Source organism: Arvicanthis niloticus, chromosome 1 (assembly GCF_011762505.2).
Source record: "Arvicanthis niloticus isolate mArvNil1 chromosome 1, mArvNil1.pat.X, whole genome shotgun sequence".
Lineage (NCBI taxonomy): Eukaryota > Metazoa > Chordata > Mammalia > Rodentia > Muridae > Arvicanthis > Arvicanthis niloticus.
The window spans coordinates 39,721,370-39,745,058 of NC_047658.1; the positions used below are offsets into that span (position 1 = coordinate 39,721,370).

The 23,689-nt window shown below is 35.8% G+C and overlaps 1 protein-coding gene across 9 annotated transcripts in view; it reads right to left on the reverse strand.

The window, feature by feature from the left end:
• Positions 1-23,689, reverse strand: part of Mef2a (myocyte enhancer factor 2A) — a 121,615-nt gene that overhangs the window by 29,714 nt on the left and 68,212 nt on the right. For 6 of the 9 annotated variants that reach the window (XM_034496438.2, XM_076935587.1, XM_076935581.1 and 3 more), the window contains 3 exons: positions 5,034-5,171; positions 2,886-3,105; positions 1,590-1,649 (listed from right to left, as the gene is read on the reverse strand). In XM_034496438.2, coding sequence (XP_034352329.1) covers positions 1,590-1,649; positions 2,886-3,105; positions 5,034-5,171 — 418 coding nt within the window. Of the gene's footprint in view, positions 1-1,589; positions 1,650-2,885; positions 3,106-5,033; positions 5,172-5,234; positions 5,367-23,689 lie in introns of all 9 variants that reach the window. The other 3 variants (XM_034496446.2, XM_034496463.2, XM_076935606.1) reach the window with 2 other exon arrangements.

Below are 23,689 nucleotides of genomic sequence, written 5' to 3' on the forward strand. Positions count from 1 at the left end.
ACCTGATACCCAGCATAGAGAGAAGGGATTAGATCTTCTGGAACCAGTTATACTTGTAAGCCTCCATATGGGTGCTGGGATCCAAACAAAGAGCAACAAATACTCATAACTGTTGAGCCATCTTTCCAGCCCTATTATGACACATCTTTAAACCACTGAGACTCCAGAAGGCTAGAGCCTAAGTAAAGCAAACCAGAAATAAACAGTCTCTCTTAGTAGCTACACCATTTGCATCATACCATTTTGTTTTGTTTTAAATTAGATGGTGCTGATCCATTGTTTAGAACCCACTGTACATAGTATATTGGGAACAGAGCTATTTAACAGCATTTACCAATGATGTATGGAGGCTTTAGATTTAGTCACTACCATCACACATGCTGGGATAGTCCCAAAGTGAAAAAGCCTATTTGGCTATAACTGTGACAAATTGAATGTTCTATACATGACCACTAAAGCATATTGTTAAGAGAAATTGCTTGAATAATAGTATACACACATTTCCTTGTACTCTAATTTCTGAAAACATTTAATGATGTTTTAAAATAAAGTCCTTTGCCAATAATTTAACTTTAGTGATGACAAAAGTTACATAAAAGCATCTCCCTAAGACATGATCTTAGAAGGCTACTGCCAAACAGCCTTCTAAGTATGTTAGCTGCTGTCAACTCTTAGACAGAGAAGCTGTTTTGCAGTGGGCAACAGTCAATGCAGAGACTCATAATTAATTAAAGTACTGAGAATAAGTGACTGTTGAACACTCAACTCTAATGGGAAGATCTATTATGACCCTCCCCACAAAGGCACAGGGAATATCATGTAAGAAAGGGTGGAAAGAATGTAAGATCTGGAGGATCAGGAGAAATACCAAGAAATGCTGTCTGTTGTCTTCCAGACATGACATGACCATCACAATTACCAACTTACAGAAAGTCTGACTACCTGCATGAGATCAAGGCACTCAACATTCTAGCATGGATTAGGGAGGGACTCCACCTCTAGTGGAGAAGCTGCTGCAGTTAACAGCTACTGAGAGAGGGAAGGTCATTCTTCCTTGGGGTTGTAGTTGTTGGTAAAGTGTCTGGTGAATGGTCTCACTCCCACTGGCAAGCAGACAGCACTAACTGAACTTAGTGGATTATTTAAAAAAGAAAAGAATAGGACAATGAAGGTAGAAGGAGGCCATGTGGGCAAGGAGGGGCACTGAGGGAGTAAGAAGGGGAATGGTGGGCAAGGATATCCTCAAGGTACACTGTGTGTATCTGCGTGAGCTATGTATACATCTATATGATACTGTTAAAAAATATATTTAAAATATGCTTTTAAAAAAGATCTTGCTATAAATGTTGTATTAGAGCAACTTGGTGTTTAGCACAGAGAGCACTTGGTATGGAGAAAGTATTTAGTATATACTAAATGAATAGATACCTGAACTTAGGGTCAATGTGTAAGGGATGAAGCAGGGCTACTGCAGAAAACTTTTAAGTTTTAGTGAAACTATCCTTCAGAAGATAAAAGGCCTTATTTCAAGGCAATACTTACTAGTAATCAAATAGACATGCACAAAGTTAAACAAGGAATTCACTTACCCACAGGACTATTTCCAGCCCCATTTGGCACTGTGAGGTCTGTAGTGCTCAACATCCCACCTAACAATATTACAGAGAAAAGACAGAAGGAATAAAAATTGGCTTTCTTTATTTCACAAAACAGCCAAATGAAGTCATCTCACTATAATCTACACTCTATTCCTAAAAAATCAAACCAAACCAAAATTAAAATGAGCTCCATCAAAAGTTGTCACTAATGTATAATTTGATAAAATTTAACCATATATATGGTTAAATATATTTATATTTAATTATTAATTTAATATTAATTATCACTTAAAATTAAATTTATTATTAAATTTATTTAATAATAATTAAAATTATTATATTTAAATAATAAATTATTAAATTTATTTAAATTTATTATTAAATTTTTATTATTTAAAATTTAAAATTATTATTAATTTATTATTAATTTAATATTAATTATTTATATTATATATTTATATTTAACCATATATATGATTAAATATAAAACTGTACATGTAACATGTTAAACTACACATGTGCTGTGGGGGTGTCTATGTGTAGTATACACAACACATGAATTTAAATATTAAGCTCTTGATCTACCTGCCATCCTGTGCATCAGTATCAACTAGGGAATTCTGATGAGAATGAAGGCAGTTCATTCATATGGAGCACTATTACTAAACTTAGGACTTAGGGGAGGACAATGCAAAACCGTAGGGACTAAGGTGGCAAATGCATAACACACTGATGTTGAATTACTGAACTAAGTCAGCAGGAAGAGATACATAGCATATTCTCAGTCCTGGATTTCTAACATGATAGTTCACATTTAACGTTAAATCTTCACTTACAACATTCAAGTTAAATTCTCTGCCTGTCACAGCATGACTGTCACATGATAAAAAGTTATAGGTGTTATATTCTCTATACTATTGTACTTTGGCCAGAATTGTTTTCCCCATGGATGTTAAAAAAAAAAAAGAAAAGTACTTAAAATGGACTTAATTATGTAGCAGTGACTCTTGTTCATCCTGACAACAAAGTGGATTTTTGTTTGTTTGTTTGTTTACTTTTGTTTTTTGAAATAAGGTTTCTCTACATAGCCCTGGCAGTTCTAGAACTCACTATGGAGATGGGCTATCCTCAAACTCAGAGATCTTGCTACCTCCCAAGTGCTGGGATTAAAGGCATGTGCCACCACACTGGCCTGATAATAAAGAATAAGGACAATAAACTTTCTCTGCCAGCCAATCCTTTCTCATTCTCTTTTTAAAAGAGCAAAGAGAATCCTTCACAACATACCTGCACTGCCAGTACTTGGTGGTCTCTGCGGAGCTCCCGGGGACACATTTCTATGTAGCGTGGCTGGGGGTGGAGACAGCATGCTTGAATCTGCTAATGTTGAGCTGGCTGCCAAAGACGGTGACACGAGTGAACTCCCTGGGTTAGTGTACGACAAAGCATTAGGGCTGGTCACAGGGACTGTGACAGACATTGAGAAGTTCTGAGGTGGCAAGCCAGGCTGTAAATAAAAAACAAGGAAGAGAAAACTATTGGTTTCATTTTCATCAACATTAAATAACTTTAATTTGACTACATAACTCTCATTATCAAAAGTAGAGGATGTGGACAGTTTCTTCATTTGCAGTGTTAAACTATTTTCTCTAGAGTTATACTTGAACATGAATATACCAGACACAAACTTTTTCATTTTCAATTTTATACTGATACATATATGCTAAATGTAACTATATATTATGTTTCAAATATTCAAAAAGATGAAATGAAAAGTTAAACCTGGAATTAAAGTAATATTGTTGAATTTAGACATTATAAAATATATCACTGTTACCAAGTAAGCACCAATTAGAACTTTAGTACAAACCAATTTAACATTACATTTCTATTGGGAGAACCCAAATATAACCAAAGGGGGAAAGTACAGGTATATTATTAACTTAATACATCAAATTTGGGATATTATGAATAAGTCCAGTATGATTTGATTGATGGGTATTTTTAAAGTAGAAAAGTCAAATAATTATATACAGAAGACAATGTAATTTGTATGCAATGAAATATACAAAGAAGTCTACACAAGATTAACTACTGCCAAGTTAGAACAGAGAGTCTTGGTATCTTTGAAACTGTAGAAAGATTAAATTATAAACATTATAAAAGCTATCTTCTTATCAAAGTATTTCATGCTTTCTCTGAAAGGTCATTTCCTAGTTTGCCCTGGCATTTCCTCCACAGACCAATTTCAATATATTTGTTGATCATGATAAACAGCAGGCTCCTTCATAACTTAAAGTGGTGGTGGTCGTAGGAAGGTAAAAAACAAAACAAAAACGCACAATAAAGTGAGTTTATTCTTGAAGCTTAAAGTTTAACTGTGGCAACAACATCCCTGTGAGGTCACAGCAATTTTATTTGCTACTGTCTGTTTTTTAAAATGATGGTATTAGGTTAAAAAATTTGCTTAAAGCTATTTTCATGTAATTCTTCCTACAAACTATGTTAAAGACATGACATGTGATGCAGATCCTCCTTTAGGGCATAGTTCAAGAGATTAAACCTTGACAGTGAACAAACAAACAAGAGAACACACAGACTGAGAGAGCAGAGCTACAGGGATGGCCTTAGGTGGCTCTCTCTACAAAGTCCAGTGAGAAGATCTTCTGAGATGTTTCAGTCCAAGTACAAGAGCTCAGTGAGCTCAAAGCTGACTTTATCACAGTGTTCGGTATCTGTGCACAGTAAAATTACAGCGACTATATGTGACTAGTTTAAAGATATGGATACCTAACAGTAAATCCAGTCCTCTTTAGCGCTGAAAGTGTAAGAAAAGAGCAGTTATGTACTTAGTTTTCTTGCTGTTCAAGGCTTCGGGACAATATACAAAAAGCTCAACAATCACTTCAGCTCTGCTAAAATGAAGATAATTATGTAAAATAAGTAAAAATGATTTAAAGGCATGAAATCTTACAACAAACTCAATTGTGTTACATCTGGCATTCTTAAGATCAAGTTTATGTTTATATATGTATATGTATTAAGTTATGGGCAAGACAGGAATACCTAACATACTTTGTATTAAAAAGCAAAGAATTTTAAAACTAGAAGCAATCTTTAAAAATTATGTGAGCCAACTCATTTACTTTCCAGATAAAGGAATTGTATTTCAGGGTATCTAGATAGTCTATAAAGGGCAATTAATGGCAGAACCTCAATTAAGACATTTCCTCCTCATTTCTACACTTAAGTTACTCCACATTTATCACTACAAGACTCTGGAAGTTTTAAAGTTCAGTAAAACCAGAAAGAGTTGATAAACACCATCTTTTCTCTTATACTCATTGTCCTCAATCTTCTGTACAAATGAGGTAGGATGCATGGTCAATTTCTTCATGCACATGATAAAAGCACAAACCATACTTTAGTACTCACTGCGATTTTATGATTCCGCATCATATTATCAAATTCCTCATTAATTTTTTTATATTTTTCTTCTGTATGTGGAGTTAGCACATATGAAGTATCAGGGTCTGGGCTGTCGCACCCTCTGTGCTCCTTCTTGTTCAGAGCCTAAATATGAAGTTAACAAAAAGGATCAACAAATAAAAAGTAAAGGTAAAGTGAAGTACTTACAGGGCCTCGTTTGAAAATAAAATCACTATCTTCATTTAGTTTGCTGAATCTGTCCTCCGAGAGTGGACTGTGCTCAAAGTAATCGTCAGCATCAGGGCTCTCACAACCATTAAGGCCTTTCTTTCTTAAAGTCTGAAATACAATTGGAAAATTCACACAAAAAGAATACTAACTTTCCATGAGCTTTTTGTTTGTTTTGTTTTTGTAAAATGTGTTAAGAGAGCACAGGTTGAATAAACAGATTATTTAAGAGCCGCTGAATGATACTACAAATATATTACAATTTTCCAAGTACCATATGCCTAAGACAGGAAAAAACTGAGCTCTCCCACTTCACATTAAGAAATACAGAGTATTTGCATGTTTGGACTCTTCCTTTTCAAAGTGATGAGAGAATACTAAAATCACTTCATGTTCTGAGTCACAGCTAGAATCTGGTTAGTAAAGTCAGTAAGAATATAACAAGAATCTATCAAAATGATGTGTTGAGGAATTAAAGCATCTTTATGCACAGATTGTGTCTGCCATTTTATCTATTGGCATTTCTTTCTATAGGGACTTATCTTATTCAATAGAAATTAGCCTAGAATCCCAATAATTTACTGCTAATTTGTTCTCCACTGTCATTTCCCCACATAATCTTAAGATATAAAAACTTGAAACCAATGTTTGTCAACAATGACTCCTTCCTATGTATGTCAACATTCTTAGTGACTTTACATACTTAAAAAATCTATAGTGAAAAGTTACTCAGAATACATCCCCTCCTCGTTTGCAAGTTTTTTCCTCTATAGTTCCTTAAATTTGTTTTAATCCAGAGTTGATTTTTTAGATAACTTTGAGTGTCTATCAAGTATTCCCCTGGACCATATTGATTTTTTTTTCTTACGTTGAAGTAAAATATAGTGGATGGTTAGTTTTCTAATTTCTCTCTTAAGGAAAAGTCATCATAAACATCTAATTTTTAAAAGAATAAAAATCCTAGTGACTTAAAGATTACAGAATATTAATTTACCTTCAGAATGCTTAATTCCATTTTTAAAATCCCGATGTATCTCTGTTTAAGGCAGAGCTACTGACAACACTTCTGAACTATATTAGTTTCTAACACAATTGAAAGCAGCACTAGAGTTAAATGTCAAGTACACCACCACTATTAGAGCAGAAACAAGGATTATCAAAGAGCTGGAACAGACATGTCACTAGCAAGTGATTAACTTGGATGTAATACCAATGATCTTAGTACCCTGTAAAATTTGATTTGTTTAGTCCCTGTTTTTCCTAAAAATGTAAAGTATCCATGGAACATTACAATTTGAGAAGCTTTCATAAGTTTCCTCAAATGATTTTGAAATTTCACCTTACTCAGTATGACTTATTTTTACATGCTAGAAATTATAAGCCCCTCCAAATGCTTCTCTCATGTGTTAGAAATTCTATACATAACTCACTTGAAACTCGTTAAAATACAATCATTAAATGTAAGTGTGTTACAAACACTACATCTATACCCCCCCAGTCAGTCCCCCAACCACTGGTCTTAAGCTCTATAGACTCACAGTCTTACTATATATTACATGTACATTTATGTATACTTAGCCAAAAAGATATCCTCACCATCCTTGGTAGCAAGTTCTACTTAAAACATTTCTGAAGTTGTTATATCAGTAGTGAAAATATTAGCATTAAGAATGGAACATACTGAGCCCTTAAAATCTACACAGACCTAGCAAAAGAACAAATATAGTGGGCATCTATCTATAGGTAAATGGCAAAATGAAATTGATGATTTATGATTTAACTTTAAATCTCTGGGTACTTTCCCCTAGTTTTCATGTATCTTAAAGGGTAATAATTCATCACTGGGGAAATGTGAACTTACAAAATACCTATTACTCCCATGAAAAAAGTTGGGTGTGGTAGTTCATGCTTCAAATGTTAGCACTGAGGTATCGGAGACAGGAGATGCCTAGGGCTTATAGACTCAGTAAGACTCTGTCTCAAAAAATAAGCCAGAGAAGTAACTGAGGAAGACACCAATGGTGTTCATTGTTAACCCCCGATCTTCACAGCACTCTCTCACACAATTCAGCCTTGCTTTTCTTATAGACTGAAATGTTTATCACTGAGCATTTTACAAATAGCAATACACAGTATGTATCTCATAGACTTTTTAAATACACAGAGCAAAAAATCATGACTTTGCTTAAAAATTACATGCAGCTTTGAATTCTGTGAAGGAAGGTTTAACCCTACTGGTACTTATGAGGAAGTAAAGTACTGTGGCCTCCCAGCTTTGCAAGCCTTCACTTCAGACTGGTTCCTGGCACAAGGAGGGAATTTAAGAGGCAGCATCAGCTTTATAGATAATAAGCTAATATAGCCCTGTCTGACAGCCAACTCTGTTCCTTATCACCAAACACGAAGAGTGGTCTTGAGGACCCAACTACCATAAAAAGACTTTCTCTTTATCCTTACCAAATAGCATAGCAGTAAAAGTTTCTCCACTGCAATCTATTAACAAGGCCAGCCAAGGCATGAAGAGGACAGTCAGCTTCGGTTTCCTAACAGGCTTCCTTAGCTCCTGTTAACCACAGTGAGGAATCTTGTTTCCATGCAGAAAAGCCATCAAGAACACTATTTTGTCCCTCTCTGTGGCTACTGCTGATGGTCATCACATTCTATCCTTAAGTAAACCTAACTTCAGAAAGCCTGAGTTCCTGTAAGTGTGCTAGATAGTTTATCAGTACCATTCTGGAAAACTTAGAAAGCTCACCAATGCCAAAAAAGAACTCAAATTTCTGGTGTATACTGTTTAAGTTAAGTGTTCCCATTGTTTGTTTTTTTCTGAAATAATTAGAATCTGAAATATACATTACAAACAACTAAAGGAACCATTTGATGAATATCAGTAGACTCGATGCTATCTACTCAGTACACTGTATCAGTGTTCTAAGCATGTTCTAAGCATGTTCTAAGCATGTTGAGAACATTACTTGATGCTATCTACTCAGTATACTGTATCAGTGTTCTAAGCATGTTGAGAACATTACTGGTATGAAATACTAAAACTAACACACTGATTCCATCTATTGGGATACAGTTTTAAAAGGTAAGTCACGCACCTTTAAAAATAATTTTTTTTCTATTTATCAGCAATAAAGTTAAATTCAATTATAATTTTGATGGCTTTTGTCTCTGTGTGTGATTTGGTCCAACTCAGGTACTTTCTGCTCACTTACACTTAGGTAGAAAATACAGGGTTTAAGTAAATGAATGTCATTAGCTAACATATACCTTTCAACTTTAGCTGTGTAGGCATAAGTCATAATATTTTTAAGAAACAGGCAAAAAACAATGAAGTACCATGGAAACTATTGCTGAGCACATGTTTCCCTGTTTTCTGACTCTATGGGCTTTATGTCTTTGCTTCTACACTATTTTCCAATGCTGTAGAGACGGAGGTTCATTTGTAGTGAAATGGTAATACTGTAATTCTGTATAGACAAGCAAGTTCAGTGGACTTCTTTTTCACACCTATGAAGCAAATTATTTGGTCTTTTTGAACTTACATTTCTGCCTCTTTAACACGCTAACCACGAGAGGAAAGAGTAACTTCTTTCCTCACCTCAAAACCATAAAGGCATTCTCAATACCCTCTACATGAGTCTCTAGTTTTATCTTTTATGCTTAGTAATACATGAGGTTTGTTCAATATTACAAATTACATGTGTGTGTGTGTGTGTGTGTGTGTGTGTGTGTGTGTGTTCACATAAGTCTTGGAATCATTTCTGTCTGCCACCTTGTGAGGTCTGGTGAACTTGAGTCCTTAGGCCTGTGAACAAGCGCCTCTACCCGCTGAGCCATCTTTCTGCTTATATAGATACTTAGCCGTCTCTGCACCAGTGCTTAAATATTCTTTCCTCTTTCATCTGTAACATTCATTTTTATCATCTATGTATGGTTCTGTTTCTGAGCTGCTATTTATTCCACTGGTATGCTTGGCCTTTAGTATCCATATCGATGCCACAGTAACTTACTATAGTTTTAATTAGTCTTCTGTATCAGACACTGTAAGTAATGCTGCAGACTTAAACATATTCACAAGTTTCAGAGGCTTTACACAACAAATGTTCATTCTCACTTATTCCAAGCCCAGTGAGGATGCTCTAACTCTCATATAGCTTTCTGTGAGCTGCAGGGTCTATTCAGTCCTTTGGGAGTCACATGAGCAAGGTGCTGGTTATTTGAACCCTGAGCCTTACGGATACTAAGTATCTTTTTTTTCTTTTTCTTTCTTTTTTTTTTTTTTTTTTTTTTTTTTGAGACAGGGTTTCTCTGTATAGCTCTGGCTGTCCTGAAACTCACTCTGTAGACCAGGCTGGCCTTGAACTCAGAAATCCACCTGCCTCTGCCTCCCTGCCTCTGCCTCCCAAGTGCTGGGATTAAAGGTGTGAGCCATCACTGCCCGGCTTGATACTAAGTATCTTTACTGAGCTGCACTTGCCAGCTTCAGCCAGGACCTTAGAACTCCCATCTGTATTTTCTTTTGCACCTTTTTTAACAAGAAAGGAAGATAGACAATGATAACTATGTAGGAAGTAATACATAAACCAGGCCTGGAAGTAGTGTGTGTCATTTATTTCCATTCACACTTTTTCAATTAGAACTCAGTCATACAGCTACATTCCTAATCACAAGGAATGCTTATACAGCTTCTACGTATGTACCCAAGCAGTAAAGAAATGGCTCATTAAGAAATAAAAATATCTCCAATAAACATATATGAACATAAAGAACAGAATAACATTTTACTAGGGTTTTATATTTGTTTAAGGTTGAAGGACCTCTAACTTTTCAGAATCCTCTTTGCTGGTTCTATAATCAAGGTTAAGGCTAGTGTCATGTAATGAGGAAAGATCCTTTGGTTATTTTCTGTAAGAGTGCAAAATACTAACATTTCCTCCCTAAAAATTTAGGGCACTTACAATATCATCTAGACTAATTTGGTTAATGAGCCAATCAAGATTTTAAAAAATATCTTTTTTTCTTTTATTTGATATCTTGTTTATTTATATTTCAAATGTTATCCCCTTTCCCGGTTTCCCCTCCAGAAACCCCTTATCTCATCCCCCGTCCTCCTGTTTCAATGAGAGTGTTCCGTCACCCACCCACCTACTCCTACCCTTCACACACACACACACACACACACACACACACACACACACACCCCGCATTCCCCTACACTGGGGCATTAAGCCTCCACGGGACCAAGGACCTCTCCTCCCACTGATGCACAACAAGGCTATTCTCTGCTACATATGCTGCTGGAGCCATGGGTCCCTCCATGTGTACTCTTTGGTTGGTGGTTTAGTCCTTGGGAGCTCTGGGGGGGGTTCTGGTTGGTTGATATTGTTGTTTTTCTGGCTGTATTTTGTTAAACTATTTTCTGAGAATCTGTCTGACAAGGTAAACTTTGAGAAAAGGTAGGACCCTGAGGCTTGATGTGCTTAAGATGAATGTTAAAATGGTTGGGCATAAATTTGCTTCTCTGATGCTTTTGCTTCTCTTTCTTAGACTTCTTCTATTACAAATTTAGCTTGAAATCCTATATAATGCTAACACTTGATTTATAAACTCTCAAACACAAGTCCTCTTCATTTTTCCTTCTCACTGCACATCCTCTGCTCAGCACTGAATAACTCTTTACTGTAGTTCATTTGGAATAAATAGGTGAAAGCACAAGATTTTCCCTAAGGCTCCAGTTTGACATGAAGGGTAATACATTAGACTCATTAACTTTAAAAATAGTAAATATGGCCTTACATCTATTCTATAAGAACCTAGTGTTCTGCTTTTCAATTGTTATATGGAGATGGCTTAGGGTAGCTAGAACCTTAAATACCTCTTTACCTTTACATTCTTAGGGTCTCCTAGATTTTGGCCTGGCATAGTCTTCTGGATCTCTTTTGACACCATAAAGAAATTTTTATTAATAGCTCATGAGGTGTTTTTTTCTTCAGTGGGATAATTAGTTCAGATAACTGGTCCCTGGAAATACTTAATTTTAGAGGAAAAAAATGAAGCATTTTCTCATAAAATCCCAATGTAGTTCTTTGTTGTTTTTTTAGTATATGTTTTTTCATAGGTAAGATGTAAACCAGAATTTTATAGCTCTTAAAAAATTAAAGACAGAACTTACCATACAACCCAGAAAATTCCACTTCTCACTAGACATCAAGAGAAATGAAAACGCATGCCCATACAAAAAAGTTTGCACAAATTTCAAAACAGCAGATGCACTATTCAGCCTTAAGAAAAGTCCTGATACATGCTAAAATTTAGCTTGAAAACACCTAAATGAGTGAAAGAAGTTACAAAAGAAGATGAATTATTCTATGACGTTATTTAAATGAAGTGCCCAAACAGGCAAGTTAATTGGCATAGAAAACAGATTAGCAGATTAATCTTGTGTATAGATAGTTTGATAATTCAAATATGCACTCAATTTTATTAACAGCGAAGGTTATTTGGACAATGATTTATAAATATCAGGTAGTATGGGAATACTTCATGTAAATTACTTAAACTTTAGAAATGTTGAATATTCTACAATGATGTGACGACCAATGATTTAAATACCTCCTAGGGGTGCCCAGAGTGAACAAGTGTCACTGCCTTATATGCTCTTGTCCATTGAGCTCTCTAGCCCTTTTCCAGAGCACTTTTGTGCTACACATGCGGCGGATCTTTTCTGAAAAGTCTAACCTGTTCTACTGAATATGAGTACTACTATACAAATACTGTACTGTCTGGATTCCCGTTAACCACCTTACAAAGGTAGAGCATCCAAGTACAATAAGCTCATCATCACACTCAATCTCTTCTCTACTCTCAAGATGAGTATACTTGAAAGAAAAATGTGTATGGGGGGAGGCATGTGTTCAAAATCAGTACAACTAAATAATTTAAGAAAACTTCTGAGAAGTTTGTGTCCTGACTTATCTTTGATACTTAAGACTGGTGTTTCACTAGTCACTGACCAATGTGAGATTACCTAAACTGGACCTGAGTAAGATTAAAAATTCATTTTCTCAGCTGAACTAGCATATTTCTGGAGCACAGCTACTTGTGGCTAATAGCTACGTTGGTTAGCCCAGATGATGATGAACATTTAAGTCATCAAAAGTCTCTTAGCCCTGCCTTATAAAAATACTATGTGTGTATAAGGCCTAAAGCTGTCTTTGCCAAAACCAAGAGGGAAGCAGGGGAAGAAAGCTGATGCATGGGCAAGGCAGAGCCCTAGCCTGCCTCAGCAAACAGCTCAAGTTTCTGTTATATGATAAAAAATAGTCTCACTTTTTAAAGAGTAATTTCAGTTGTACCTCCTATTTTACCTCCTGTAATTAATCAGGTAGCCTGATTAATATGGTATTGTTTTCAAAATGCTTTTGAATACATTACTTCAGTCAACAGTTAAAGCCCATGAAATTTGTAACTTTAACACTGTTCTCCCCAACTATTACACACTGAACTGAGTAACACTCAATAAATGACTGTAATGTGAAAATAGTTAGCCAGAACTATAAGTACAAAATTTTACTTTAAATTTCTAGCAAATGAAAGATCAAATACAGTTAAAAAGCCTAAACTGAAATACCTTCACTAAGTGCCTACTCATAGAAAGCATTATTTTTTTTACTGTTTTACCAATGCTTATGTATATCACCTAAATACAAATGTAGCAAATACTAACATAACATTTAATTATCTATTACACAATAAATAATTCTACACAAATACTAGTGGAATAAAAAAAAATCAATCTGATTTTTCTAAAAAATTTTTCTAAAAGATTTTTCTGTACAAATTCTTAGCTGTTATTCCTGTTTCTTTTGAACATTTTAATAAACATTTTATACACATTTTTAAGATTTTCAGGGTAGAGTCTAGAAATAGTAATTTAAACCCAGAAAATGTGAAAAGAAAAAGTCTACAAAAAAAGCATTGCAGAAAAATATTTTCCACTGAATTATAAAAGGTAAATTCTAACAAAGTACAATTAATCTTTATTTTATTCAAGAAGGCTTACACACTTAGTGTACTGGCTAAGCTTTACAAATTGCTAGCCTTTATTTTTTTTTCATTTTTTTATTGGATTTATTTACATTTCAGATGCCATCCCCTTTCCCCATTTCCCCTCCCTAGAAAACCCCTATCCCATACCCCCTTCTCCTTTTTGCTTTTATACAATTTTTTTAATGTTAACCAATGGCTTTATAAATTTGGTAATGTTCAATATCAATCAGAACTGTAAACTAATACCCAACCTAGATATATCAACTATCTTTGACTGGCGGAGACATGTGAACATCTGCCTCCACGTCTGGCCGCCCCTCTCTCTTTCTCTCTCATCACCTAGTTCCTCCTCTCTTTCTCCTCCTCCTCTCCTTACTCCTCCCACCTTAGCTTCTACTACATATCACCCTTCCTGTTAAAATAAAACTTTTCTCTCAAAATACAGTTAGATTGCTAGCCTTTAAAACGAGAACTATAAGAAACACTTTTTGCCTGAATAAACAGACTTCCTATTCAATCTCTTCACCACTGACAAGATTCCTCACAGAATGCCCACAGGATCCAATGTTAAAGTACTTAGTAACTGAATTAGCCAAACAAACAAAAACTCTAAAAGTTATGCAACCAAATATATACTTATCTAAGTGTAATGTATCCAAATATTATACTACATTTGGAATTTTTATAAGTACAGAGCAGAGTGTATAAAATAAATAGACAGACCTGATCTACACAAGAAAAGACACTTTCCTTCCTATGTAGTTTAAGAACAAAATAACATTTCAGACTTGAGCCACAATATAATTTAAAATGTGAAAAATGTATCATTATCAGTGTTGTTTTAAGTCATATAGTGAAAGGACTAGGTTTCAAAAACTGTATTATTTGCATTAGCCAATGTTATGTAAAAGAACTGAAATACCATTTATACTACACATCTCTCATTTTATAGGCACAAAGGCATATCCCACATGTGGCCCATGAGCTATATACAGTCAAGAACAGTTATAAATGTAGCCCAACACAAAATCTTAAACTTATTTTTGAAATGAAGTTTTTTCCCTGCAATTTGAGAGATGGGTTTTCTAATGTCAAATGGTTCTCAAGAGTGAATTTTATAGATGTCATTTCTGCAACATCAAAAGGTTAGACATACCTACCACTGAGCTCAAATGATATTCTAATCTAGAAGCAGTACAATATATATACCCTGATAAATAATATTTGGTGGGAAACATCAGTCTATTGACCTTGAAACTACAATGAAGAGTACCTAACAAAAATAATGTAGTTTTAAAGTAATAAAATAGCCAACACCACCAAGTTAGGATAAAGGTAGCAATGTGTCCAATTAATATTATAGTCCCACTATCTTAACAAAACATGTGACATGAAGTATAATAAATATCAGTATAATAATTGAAAATGTACTACATACAATATTTTTACCTTTTCTATCTTTTTTCTGCAACCCCCTTTAAAGTAATCTTGCAACTCCAACACAATTTATCACCTGAGAAGTCCACAATCTGAAACCCATTACATTCTCAGTGGCTAGCCAAACCTCCACAGTAAAAACAAAGCCTTACACAAGTCATGAGGATCTGGTTTGCATCTCAGGTCTTCGTTACTTCCCTCTTAATAACACATTTCAGCTATACTTAGCTCATATAAACTTAAAGTGCCAATTAGATTTTCCTAATTTCCACCTAAGCCACCTCTTGACCTACAATATGCTTTTTCTTTTCTTTTAATCCCTTTTCCTTCTCTAAGCAGATTCTGTAAAGGATTGGTGAGGAGGTCACCTCTATAGCAAATATTCCTATGACCTTTCTCCCAAGCCTCCTCATCTCTTCCTCCTCTAATCTTGACAAAGATTTCACAAACATACTATAAACCTTCCAGAGAAGAAAAAAAGAACATTTTTACTTGATTAAAACTTACAATGCTCATTTTTTGATACATGTGAACATAAAAAGAACACACAGGTATTAATCAGCAATCACAGAAACATGTCTTATGGAAATACGAGTTCTATTATAGTGACTGTGATGGTTTAAATATGGTTGACCCAGGGAATGGCACTATTAAGAGGTGTGGTCTTGTTGGAGTAGGTGTTGTCTTGTTGAAGTAGGTGTATACCTGTGGGCATGGGTCTTAATACCCTTGCCCTAGTTGCCTGGAAGTCATTCTTCTCCTATAAGCCTTCGGAAAAAGATGTAGAATTCTCAGCTCCTCAGGCCCCACATCTGCCTGGATGCTGCCATGCTCCTACCCTGATAATAATAGACTGAAGCCAGCCCCAATTAAATGTCATCCTTTTAGGAGTTGTTTTGGTCATGGTGTCTGTTCACAGCAGTAAATCCCTAACTAAGACAGTGATGTTTCAGTTTTTTTTCCAATGCTCTTTCATTTCTGTTTCAACATTAATCTCTCATGGAGTAAGTATGATCTCAAGAAAGACTGCATTTAGAGATGTATAATTCCTTATAAAAATCACACAAATAAAAGTCAATAGCTGTATAATGAACAATAATATTGAATAGGTATAAAAACAAGAACAGTAAACTTGAAATAGCAAGAACTATGGTGACTGGTATGTGAGAGGATGGTGCAAGGACATGTGGAGGAGGCCACAGGATCATGTGCCTCACCCTGTGAGTCATCACCTTGCTGCTCCAACCTCTGTAAGGAATAAAAGAGCAGGGTGGGGCAGGGGCTGGAGGTGGAGGGAAGCTTTGTCTTGTCTTCAGATGCCTCATTATTTTCTCCTTTGCCTGCTGCTCCAACTGGAGCCCTGTAAAACATTAGGCAAGCCTCTTAAATACTCCCTGTCTGTTCCATTTCTCATTATAATATGGGGTGGTGGAGGTGGAGGTGGATGAGGGGGTAATGCTTCCCAAAGCTTCTTTGAGGATAGTGTTAGATGGTCAGAAAATACAAATGGAATTGTGTCTTCCATTACTATATGGTTCAGACCAGATGATATTCAGAAACAGGAGTCACTGGACAATTTTGTTTTTTGGTCACTTATGGTCACAACTCCAAATGGAGTAAATGAATGTGAGGTTTATAAAAAAAATTGGCAACAATAAAAAGTTTATGAGCATGCAATGGCTTCAAATTAATTCAAGGTCAAACATGTAAGTTGGGCATAGTGACACACACTTGTAACCCTAGTACTTGGAAGATGAACACAGGAGGATCAAAAGTCAAGAGCTGCCTCTGCTACAAAGAGAACTCAAAGCTAGCCTGGATTAAAAATTGCCTCAACAAACACTCAAAACCAAACCAAAGCATAAACTGCTTACTGCACAAATATGAGGAGAGCAGTTCAGGTCTCCAGCATTCACATTAAAAGGTGGGTGGTTACAGTCTCGGCTTTGAACTCACACTTTGCAGTGGGCATGCCATCACACCATGGAACACCAACTAATGCTGCCTGAAAGATTTCTGCTACTTAAAACTGCTGTCCATTGTGAAGTGCAGTATTCTTATTTATTACACATGCCGAGTTTTCTGCATACAGACACATAATAGTTCACAGAAAAACAATTAAAATTTTCTACTGTCACTAGTTCACATTTATCAAATTAGTGTCTCTGGGATGATCTTCTATAAGAATGGTGAAGAACTGCTGCCTCAGTTGTTAATTTACACACACTGCATCATGAAGCTTGGCTCGAGATTATGAAAGGATTTCTAGCTTCTGAAATAGTCCTTATCATAGTTCTGCCATTTTGTATTCCATATTTATGTGAAATGGCATTTTGGCACTGTTTATTATAAAATCAAGATGTCCACCAACCAAAAATAATCTCTAGATCCTCCAGTATTATAAATTCAAATTTAATTTTTTATATAACAACAACTTACACCAATATTTGGTATACTATTTTAAACTTCGAAAAGATTTCTTAAAATTATGACTCATGCTTGCTCAGTGTCTGAAATTAATTCAGGGTATATTTTTAGGGATAAGATGTTTGAAAAAGCTAAAAATCACTGTCAAAAAAGTGTCTTCACTTCAAAGTGTTAGTTTACAACTCCACTTAGAACAAGTAAACCAAGTTTCCTAGACCTTATTCCGGGGATTTTTCTTTTAGGTTTGGTTGGGGAACAAAACACTAGGTTCTAAAAATTCTCTGGTGATTTCATATTGATAACTCAGGTTATCACATTTTGAGACCCTCCATTCTTAAATAATGTATTCCTGGCATAATCACTTTTATTATCATCTTCTTTTCTTCTTAAATATTTCTACTACTATTTATTCATGTGTCAAATTCCATAGAACTGGAGCTACAGACAGTTGTGAGCTACCAAGTGAGTGCTGGCAACCAAACCGAGGCTTTCTAAAAGGATAGCTGTAACTGCTGAGCTGTCTCTAACCCATTCTTATTCCCTAGCTGACAGGTGCATTTTATAGTAATTCTCTATTTTCTTTCTTCTTGTACTAGTTCAGTTTGCTCTATAATTTGAATGTGAGAAAAATTAAGACTAAAAATGGAACATGTCATTGCAAGGAGACAGGTCTGGGCAAACTGCTTGCTATGCAAATATATGGATAGTAGTTCATATCTCCAACAATCACATTAAAAGGTGGGCTGGATATAATCTCAGCCTGTAATCTCTGTGCTGGGAAGGGAGAGTCAGGGGACCTGCATAGCAAGCTGGTTAGCTAGACTAAATAAATGAATTGGTAAGTTACAGGTTGAGTGAGAAACCTTGCCTCAGTAAATAAAACAGACAACAATCAAGGAAGACACCCAATATTAACCTCTGGTGTCCTCATGTACCCACAAACATGAACGAACATGCATGTATGCCCACATATATGCAAACGCAAACATACATTTTAGAATCCAAGTTATCATCATCTTAATTCCATCAATCACAGTGCCTCAATGTCCTCAGTTGTATGTTAGGGACAATAATATAAACTCTAAGATAAATACAAGTGAAATAATGAGTCTATCAGACCGGGGGCTCAAGTAATGGCTCAATGGGTAAAAGCGCCAGCCATGAAAGCATGAAGAATTGGGTTTGCATGACCAATGCAAAACAGCAAGCACAGTGGTACATATCTGTAATTCCAGTGGAGGGGGTGGCAGGAATATGGGGAGATAGGTGGGATCCAGCTACCCTGACCCTATCACTAAATTCCAGCTTCAGTGTAGAGACTTTGTCTCAAAAAGCAGGTTGATAATAAGAGAGGTAGTCATCTTTATTGACCTCTGTCTCCTCAAACATTACTTGCGCACACAACCATGTACACATGCACATAACACATGCACACAGTAAGTGTATCAGATTGTAAATATTAAATAATTGTTGCCCATTACTCTTACTGTAATAATCTTAATTCTCTGATAACCATTAAAGAAAGCAATCATAGGTACTATTGCTATATATTACTAATGATATGCATAAAACTAATGTATGGTAAAATGTTTCAGAGCTTCATTGGATTCAGTAAACTAGGAAGCAAAGGATCCAGCTCTAATATCAGTTATGCTATTCACTTACTACATAGCTATGAACAAGTCATCCCACTTCAGTCCCAACAATTTCTCCTTCTAAAAAACCTTTACATTGAGTGTGATGAATAAATGACATATAAGTGGGTTTCTTTCTTCTTTTTCTTTTTAAACTGCAATAGTCCTCCTATATGGGTGGGGCACAACAACCACCACCCTCTATGTAGAAACAGTGTGTAAGACATAAACATGTCGTGACCCTCTAGTCTAACCCTTAAAGGAGTACAATAATCTTAACTATCACATATGCTAGGTACTGAATTTATCTAATAATACTATATCAGTATTAAAAAAATATTCCAAGCAGAAATATTTAATACAACTATTTCTGCAAAACGGGCTGAGGAGTGGTAAAACAATCTCCTGTGTTTCTTAAGTAGAGCTGATAAAATCCTCACTTCATGTCTGTAACTATAATTATTCTGATGCACAAGTCTGTGTTCCATTTATACAATTATAAATTTATACAAACATGCATATATGTACATATATGTGTGTGTGTGTATATATATATGGGAGAGTGATGGTGATTAGGTATGCTGGTCATTTTAATTTCTAGATTTATATTCTAAGATAGAGCTAATGATTATAGTTACAATTTCTTTCTTAAATTCATTGAAAAGAAACTTGGTATATTTAAGTACTTTTTGTATGACCAGACAAGTCTGTCAAGTAGAGCTTGGGTTATAAGTTAGTAGCACAATGACTGCTAATAATGTGCAAGACCCTGAATGTGATCTCCTGTTACCAGACATGATGGGTGTATGTGTGTGTATTGATGTTTGTATTGTGTATTGATGTTTGTATGTGTAAACTGACATTTGTATTATGTATTAATGTTTGTGAGTAATTGACATTTGTATTGTCTATTATTGCTTGATGACACAAATATACAATAACATGCTTTGTGGATTCTCACTAATGAAAAACGAGAATCAGAGCTATCAAGTTCTGAGTGAATCAGTGTAGGTGAGTCTGGTAACACTTCAGAAGAAAAGAGGCTTCTCTTATATCTTGCTCTATGGACCCTTCCATCTGACAGTTCATCTGTACTGCAACATATTTTATAATGAAGAAAAAAAAGGGTTTTCCTGAATCCTGTGAGTTACTCTAACAAACCTATCAAATTCAAAAAGAGGCTCTGGGAATCCTGGTTTGTAGACACTTTACTGTTTCTAAAATCTTAACATACTACCTGCCAGAATATTCAATGAGATCTGAGACTATCCCCAGTAGACAATGTCAGAACTGAAAAAGGTTAGGGGTGTCTACTGAAGAACCATTTGGTGTATGGAAAAACATGATAAATATTTGATTAAAGAAAATGTTTTGTATATTAAGCGTAAGAGCAGAGAGGAGTGAAGATACTGTTCCCCAAAACAATGCAGTTCGAAGACTATAAGCAATAGAGATATTACTTTACAAACACATATGTCTACCTTTCCTGTCTTTACTTTAGGAAAATCTCTGAGTTATAGTCAAAACTTTCACATAATAGGTATCCTATCAACAATAGTGAGCTAAAGAACTAAAAAGTTAAATGCAACTATATTCACAGGTAAAATTGAAGATAATTTTTGGGTTATTTCCTAATGTTTAAATGACCTAGTAAAATATAAAATGTTAAGTTTTAAGGATGAGAATGTACTTTCATAAGAAAAATGACATTTTATTATTTATATAAAGATGAAGCTGCCAGTAACTCAAGCATTCAATGCATATTTGGTTGCCAGTTGTCATGCTTTAAGAGGAGTGTGAATTATTCAGTACAGGAAAATGTTCCTTAGCTGCCATTTGCAACTAGGGTCCTACTCAGGAATGATACATTGTAACATAACAAAATATGACTTGCATAATAATTGTAAACATAGACTCAACAAGATTATCTGATTTTCCTCATTTCTAGTATCTGTTACTGCTCAAAATTCTTGAGCTTCAAGGGTCTCTTTCTGGTGTGCAAAGTAACGATTCATTAATTTACTTTACACCATTGGGTCATTATCCCTTTTCACTTCAATGACAGGACAAGAAGTATGAAGACACATTTCCTGGGCTCCTGAGTAGTGGTGGTTACAGCAACAGATAAAAATTTAGATTATGCTGCACATCATAGATTATTACCATTTAAATATAAAAGTAACATTTTTGGGTATGATTGCATCCACACAAAGCCGTATTTATATAGTAGCTATCTACAAAGTTCTCTGTGATCTATATCTCCTGTATATAACCATGCCTTTGTATGGTCTCCTTACCTTGAATACATGCTGGAATACAAAACATGTTTTATCTGCCACTCTCCATCGTTGGCTTTGTTGAAGCAAGCTGTCCTGTGAAGGACAGGCTAACATGACAATAACTGAGTGACCACTGGGTACCAAATCTTGCCAAAAATTACTTGAATATGTAAAGAAACAGACTCTTCTCCAGGTGAAGTTCATATGATATTAATGGCAAATTTCTTACATAACAATAGGTAATACACTATGCCACAACCAAGTACCATATCCCAATATCAGAAATAACCATACATTCTTTCAGGAGAAAATATATGTGGAGCTTTCTAAAATGTGTAGCTCAAGGCCACATCCCCTCTTGTCTGGATAAGAAAGTACTACTAGCATCAGTGAATCATCTTTAGATTTTTGCTTACATAACCCTTAAGTATATCTGGAAAACTATGAGCTCTTTTATATATTCCTGACATCTATATTTTCTCCTTCAAATGAACAAGAATGTAAGAATGATGTCTCACTATTGGCATTCTAAAACCAAACTGTTCATATTGGCGTTTTTGTTTTGTTTTGGAATGTGTCTATCCTAGTCAGGTGCTGGTAGAACCTCTCAGGGAACAGCCATACCAGGCTCCTGTCTGCAAGCACTTCTTGGCATCATCAGCAAAAGTTGTTGCCCACAAATGGGATAGATCCCAAAGTCTCTGGATGGCCTTTCCTTCAGTCTCTGCTCCATTTGGGGGGGGGGGGGGGAGAGGCTGCATTTCCTTTAGACAGGAACAATTCTGGGCTAAACTTTTTGAGATAAGTGGGTGGCACCATCCCTCCACTGGGAGCCATGCCATGTTTATCTACTGGAGGTAGCCTTTTCAGGTTCTATCTCCTTGTTGTTGGGTATTTTGGCTAATGTTTCCCATTGGGTCCTGGGAGCTTCTTGCATCCCTGGTGTCTGGGACTTTCTGGTGGTCCCCCACCCCACTACTTATTTTTATTCTTGCTCCTAGCCCTTTGGATTTCTCTCCTGTCTCTTCCCATACCTGGTCCTGCCCTCTTTTTTTCCTACCTCTTCCTGCCTTCCTTTCCCCCTCCACTCTCTCACCCAAGGTCCCTCCTTCTCTCTGTCTCCCATGAGTATTTTGTTCCCTCTTTTAAGTGGGATAGAAGCATCCACACTTTGGACTTCCTTCTTCTTAAGTTTCATATGGTCTATGAGTTGTATCGTGGTTATTCTGAGCTAAGACAAATGCAGATACTCACAGCCTGGGGACTGAGCCCGGGGAACCCAATGGAAGAGTTAGGGGAAGGACTGAAGAGAGCTGAAGGGGATTGCAACCTCATAGGAAGAATAACAGTATCAATTGACTGGACCCTATAGAGCTCCCAGGGACTAAACCCCCAACCAAAGAGTACACATGAGTGGGCTCATGGCTCCTGCTGCATATGTAGCAGAGGACTACCTTATCTGGCATCAATGGGAAGGGGAGATGCTTGGTCCTGTGGAGACTTATTGCCCCAACAAAGAGGGATGTTGGAGGGGTGAGGCCAATATAGGTAGGTGGGTCGGGGAGCACCTTCTTAGAGGCAAAGTGGACAGGGAAGGAGGAGTTGGGTTTATGGAGGGGAGACCAGGAGGGGAACAACGTTTGAAATGTAAATAAATAAAGTAATTTTAAAAAAAGAAGTACAGTTTAAAAAAAATTTCTACTTAGAACTAAACAAAGCAACCAGATACTTACTTAAACATGGAAGGAAATTTTGTAAAAATTCACAGTGATAGTCACAATTTCAATGTCTCTGAGTTTATACCTGTAAGTCTACATAACATGAATAAATAAATAGGACATTAAAAAAATGCATCTAACTTGGGAGGCAGAGACAGGCGGATTTCTGAGTTCGAGGCCAGCCTGGTCTACAGAGTGAGTTCCAGGACAGCCAGGACTACACAGAGAAACCCTGTCTCGAAAAAACCAAGGGTAAAAAAAAAAAAAAAAAAAAAAAGCATCTATCCAATGGAGTTTAAATGTCTTACCTGGAAGATAATTAACTATTCTTGATGTTGATATGAATAAGCTCATCAACAGTTTTAAAGAAGAAATATTAAAACTCAGTTTTGCAAAAAAAAATGTATTTTTAAAAAGTAGTATATAAACATTTTAAATAAGTTGTGGTTTGAAATGTAATACTGACTCATCATTTCAAAGTCATGAAATCCCTTACAAAGAGAATGCTAATGACCATTCCCTAATTAACAAATATATAAATTTCCATTGCTATTTACTGATTTTCCTCTGTTGATTTAACTTATAATTTTTAATTGTGCAGTAATACAAAAGCATATGCACTGAGTAGAAAATATGCTTTGAATTGTGGCATTTTCTGGAGCTATAATATACAGTACAGTATACTGCTGGGATGATGGCAGGGGCAGAGTTACAGCTCTCAGGCAGTCTGGCATCATCAGATAAACAACCTAGACTCTGCAACATGCTGTGCTGCTGAGCTATGACATCAGGCAAGTTAGGTGGATTTCAACTTAACAATATTTTTAATTTCTGGATTCGTAGGACATAAGCACATTTTAAGTTAAGGGGCATCTGTACTG